This window comes from Micromesistius poutassou, assembly GCF_964030765.1.
Source record: "Micromesistius poutassou genome assembly, chromosome: 22".
NCBI lineage: Eukaryota > Metazoa > Chordata > Actinopteri > Gadiformes > Gadidae > Micromesistius > Micromesistius poutassou.
In genome coordinates this window covers 1,470,344-1,475,826 of record NC_140292.1, presented here as the reverse complement: position 1 = coordinate 1,475,826, position 5,483 = coordinate 1,470,344, and the positions used below count along the sequence as shown (strand labels likewise).

Genomic DNA, 5,483 nt, shown 5'->3' with positions numbered 1-5,483 from the left:
GACAATCTTTAGAAGCAACGCCCCGAAATAGATGCATAGTTTATTAAACATCGTACTTAATCCTTGATGATGTACATGCGAGAGCATTGCCATTATTAATCTACATCTTCATTCTTTCTGTACACAGCGTCCAACACAAGCCGTATCTTTTATATATCAAAAATCAAAATTTAATCTCATCTAAAAATAAATATCAAATCTAACTCATACAGCAGTGGCACCAAAACAATCGAAAAACAGTAGTGTTACATTTTTGAAAGGGGAGTTATAGCTTTAGATGAGATGGCCTGAAATAACTCGTAGCGAAGTGTGGCATTTTAGTTTAATTTAGATTCAGGTTTACTCAAGGACTCTCACTGGCTGTAGTCGTGGCTGTACACCTGAGCCAGGAGGAGAGGCCGGGTTAACCCTAACCCTGGAACATAGTACCCGCGGGAAGGGAACACACATCTATGGTCACCACAGCGTGAACTTTGATAGGTCACTACACACTACTACGAGAACTGCAGTATCGCACGCAGAGGCTCGACCATGACGTACACAGCGAGCAAGCGCTCGAAGATTGAGGTGGTTCTGGTATAACTTCACTAGAAAACTCTTCATTCAATTCTATGTGGTAAACCCACCTTTTTTACAACAACACTTTGATTTTGACCTTTAAGGCGTCACCCTGGGTTGATTATGGGAATATCATTTTATGTACAGTACTTAATCAATTGAAGGCAGGTGGTTTTGCAAACAAGTAAGGAAGCCAACATATAATATCCTACACATTGACAAAAATAAAAATAAAAAGGTTTTGAGGGCCTGTTTAAATGATTGAGTGTGTTAAGAAGCTACACCGGCCACGGTAGCTGAACTCACGATGGGTTCAACTTGATGAACCCATGCTAGAGCTGGCTCATCCAGTGACGTGCACACAAACGCAAGGGATCAGTATGCTGACTGACTGTTCATGTTAGCAGGCTCTGCGGGGGGGGGGGGGGGGGGGGGGGGGGGGGGGCAGGGGCTGAGGGATGACGTATCACTCAGTGGCGCACATCATGACGGGACGCCTGTCATTGGTCGATGAGCTAGCACTAGCAACGCAGGGTATTTTTCCGCGAGACATTTACGTTTTCCAAGAAAATATAAAGGTCACGATCTTGGTGGCATGGGGAGGGACAATTCTTTTTATACTTTGATGTTCACTTGAATCAATCAAATATCATAAAAATAAATCACCCCCTTTTTTGCAGTTTTCCACACTCATCAGTACACATCATAAGAAATAGCATATTCCTATTTGAAGGTTGTGCATTAATTAATATAATTCTAATAATGACAGTTATATGTATACTGTACAGATGTCAGCTGGTGTCCAATTCCAGAGCAGAGGGACTTGGGTGTCATCTCCACACCATAGTCCAGCCCAGAAATGATTGGACTGATTATTTTTAAATGTAATATAGTAGCACATTTTTTTTACGTCATTGCATCACATTTGGATGTAAGGTGTTTTGACCATTCAAAAATACAAAAATCAAAAAATGATGAATGAATGAATGAATGAATGAATGAATAAAAGCAGGCTGCATTAAAAAAATTAGGAAATCAACCATCATCATTCCCTTTCATTTTTCCAAGTACTCCCCCCTTCCTCCTCTCCTCCTTCATCCCCCCGCCCCCACCTCACCCCAGCCCCCACAACCCACCCCATAGCCCCTTCCCCACTCTCTGTGGTATTAAAGAGATGTGGAGTCGCTGGCCATTGTCAGAGACAATTGTCAGAGACAACTTCACCTCCCTCTTCATCATCTCCAGGGCTTTGAAGCCTTCCTGTGTCACTTTTTGCTGCAGTGTTCCCGGGACAGGAAGATAGACCCCAGCATCCCGCCTCAAGATGCCTTCCTCAGTCAGACCAGGTACGGACGCCAAGGCAACGCAAGGAGGAGGATGCACTCCAGAGACTCTTCTTAATCTCTTGAATAAACTTTGTTAACGTTCCTCCATTCACTCTTGATTTTGTGAATGTGTTTTAATAGCTTGAGAGAGATTCTATGTCTTGTAGGTATCACCTTTTAAATTCAAACTATGCCTGTATGCCTGCCTTTAATCACTAAACATCAGTTTCAAGATCCATATTTTTTATCTTGGGGGCAGGGGGGGTTATGTGAAAACAATGCTGAATTATTTTAGTGTTTCAATGTCAACTCGATTCAAATTTGCCTCATTGTCTCTCTCTCTCTCTCTCTCTCTCTCTATCGGTCTGTCTCCATCCTCTTTCCCCCACCACTCCCTCTCTCTCTCTCTCTCTCTCTGTCTATCGGTCTGTCTCCATCCTCTTTCCCCCACCACTCTCTCTCTCTCTCTCTGTCTATCGGCCTGTCTCCATCCTCTTTCCCCCACCTCTCCCTCTCCCGCCGTCTATATCCAAGGATCCTTTGCATGGCTTGGCACTCTGTGTCTGGTGCTACACACGCCGGTGGACATGGTGAGCGCGGCGCCCATCTGTGACAACGGGCAGGCGAGCTGCCAGGTCCTCTCACTGGCTGACCTCTTCGATCGGGTCATCCAGCACTCCTCCAGGATGCATGGCATGTCCAACGACCTGCACTCCCAGTTTGTAAGTCCCTTTTTTGCATGCTTTGAACCAGAATAATCTAGACCAGGGGTGGGGAACCTTTGTGACATCGAGGGCCGTATACATTTTTTGTATCTTGTTTCGGGGGCCACAAAAATAACTCACTCACCACATAACTTGCATGCACAACGTTTTCTCTCTCTAAATTTGGTGTGGTGACAGCTGCTTGTTGGGCGCCCAAACTTCGCTTGAGTGCGTTTATTTTGTCCTCGCGTAACTGCCCCTGCAATTCACTTAGCCTAGCATGTTTAGTACTGTAATGACGTTCCAGGTTGGTCTTTTTCATTACAGCGAGCGATTCTCCACACACAAGGAAAACTGGCCTGCCCTTTACTTCAACAAAGAAGTGATCATCAGTCCATTTTTCTTGGTTAGATTTAGAAATGACACTGCGACTTGTTTAGGCTACCCCAATGTGACCCTCAACATTCCAAAGTAAACAAAAAGGAAATGAACCTTTTTCTCCTTAATTCATTTCATTCAAAAGTTGTCACTTATGCATGTATAACTATATTGTAGGCTAGGCTATATGTTTTGTTAAAATTTTAGTGAATAATAATAAAAACTGGGGCCGGATGTAAGGCTTTGGCGGGCCGTATGTTCCCCACCCGTATGTTTGATACGCAGTATAATTATTCGTCCTTAATCATATTTGTTAGTTAAATTATAATTTGATGTTGTATATAATATTATATATATTATTATATTCAAATAATGCTATTTATTCTGAAGCGATTCTAATGGAATTAGAAATTAGCATTAGTGGAGTTGAATGTTGAGTTAATTGTCAAAATTTGCTTTGTGTTTTGCTCCTGCTTTGCACTGAGGCACTGAGCCACCTGACTTCACTCGTTAGTCGTTACCTAGGTGATACTAATCAGTGAAAGCCAGAATCTCAAAAAGAGATTTTTACTTTGGGAATTGAGCCTGTCACATTGGATTGTTTTGTATTATTTCTAGTCAGATTGAATAATTTTGATATTCAAACAGCACGCAAATAAATTCTCTTTCCCATTCATTTTTTATTCTCGTCTTGACCTTCTCATGACTCATAGCCATGCCACCGTCCAACCCCGGCATTCACCTTTTAACATTTCCCCTGTCCACCAGGAACAGTACTTCCTGCCTAGTAGGAATCACATCAGCAACAAGGTCAACAGAAACTGCCACACCTCAGGGATCCTGACTCCCAACGGCAAGGAGAATGCACAGAGACTTGCTGTGAGTACATCCTCCTCCATCTCTTATACACGACACAACAAGAGTTTATCTGTACTTTTCTTTGTCTCCGAATGTTACCGGCTATTATCAAGTTCAGAATACTGAAATAGAGCTGGGCGGTGTAGGAATATAACAAATGTAATTATCTCCCGTCCTCCACCTCATGCCCCGCGGTGCCTGCAGGGAGAGGAGCTGACGGAGGTGATCCTGAAGCTGCTGTGGGCGTGGAGGGACCCCCTCTGGCACTTCCACCAGAGCATGGCCCACCACGAAGACTTCAACAGCTTCAGCTCCAACAAGGCCCTGGTGATGAGCGATCTGGTCCACGAGCTACGCACCGGCGTGGAGAAAGTAGCCGAGAAGGTATGCGCTAACCCTTTTACAAAAATAGCATACTCAACTCGCTCTGGTTTGTTTGCTGCTTTAGGCTTCTGGATGAAATTGTCCAAACAACAATTGTAATGGGTTGGAAGAATTTTGTCAGAGACAGAAGCGAATGGTTCACCCCCCCCCCGAGCGTATGTCAGTGACTCACTCCAAGTCCAGCATTCCTCTTTGTGAGCATGACAAAATAATGACGCAAATAGGCAGCTAGAGGGGAAAAAAATTATGAATCAGTCATTCTCCATTTCTACGTATATATTTTAAGAAAACTAGTATGCTTGCATGTGAATCCCTCATCTGTGTTCTTGTGGTCTTGCTCCATTTCCATCCATCATCAAAAAGCGTCTGCCCGACTATGAAAAGACGACCCCAAAGACCTTCTCCTCTGTTGCTCCAGATGCAGAACCTGGGCATTATCAGCAACTTGGTCCACGGTCTGAGCTCCCCTGAACTCCAGCTGCCCTCACCCGTCAGACCCCAGTGGAGCCTAATGAACGACTACGACCTCCTCTTCTGTCTACGGCGAGACTCCAACAAGGTTCAGAGCTACCTCAAGATCCTCAAATGCCGCATAGTTCCAGAGAATGACTGCTGAAAGCCAAAAAGTCCAAAAGAAAAGAGACTGCGCACAGCCAACTCCCCTTTGCCAACCACTTTAATGGCGATGGATGAGTGACCATACCAGACCCAACACTGGTTAAGCGGACATGATTTTCTATTTGCACTTTCAGAGGTTCATTGACTCTTGTTGAATCACTTGACAATATGTATATATACAGTTTATTCCTTCTTGTGAAGCTTGGACTAAACACTGGACGATTCGATGTACCGATTTGGTCAATGTTCCGGTTTATGTAGTGTGTGCAAACATGGGTTTCATAAACGTTTGTGAACACACTACACAAACAGAATCAGGGAAATCAAATGTGACCAAAGCTTGTGGCTTTGTGAAAAGGTTGAATATCTTAAAAAATATATATATATATGAATTCATGAAAATAATAATGTGGTGCATCTGATGGAACAGAGGAGAAATAAAAGCAATGTTTTCTATAGAATAGTAGATACAGAGATACAGAAATCATACAATAAAAATGCACTTTCCCTGAGATTCTTGCATAAGAATTGAAGAAGAATCAGCATTCATGTATTAAGAACTAAATAAAAAGCAGCAATAATAATATTGCAAAATAATCTTGAATCAGAAGGTTTACATGGTCTGTGTGTGACGTGTATGGCTGTTAACCAAATTAAT

The 5,483-nt window shown here is 43.1% G+C and overlaps 1 protein-coding gene across 1 annotated transcript; it reads left to right on the top strand.

Moving 5' to 3' along the window:
• Positions 1-531: 531 nt before the first annotated feature.
• On the top strand, positions 532-4,823 carry prl2 (prolactin 2; the record flags this gene model as incomplete). The annotated part of the gene is made up of 6 exons (XM_084486328.1): positions 532-536; positions 1,731-1,918; positions 2,418-2,605; positions 3,734-3,844; positions 4,028-4,207; positions 4,626-4,823. The coding sequence occupies 6 exons, from the start codon at positions 532-534 to the stop codon at positions 4,821-4,823; spliced, it is 870 nt and encodes a 289-aa protein (XP_084342454.1).
• Positions 4,824-5,483: the final 660 nt, after the last annotated feature.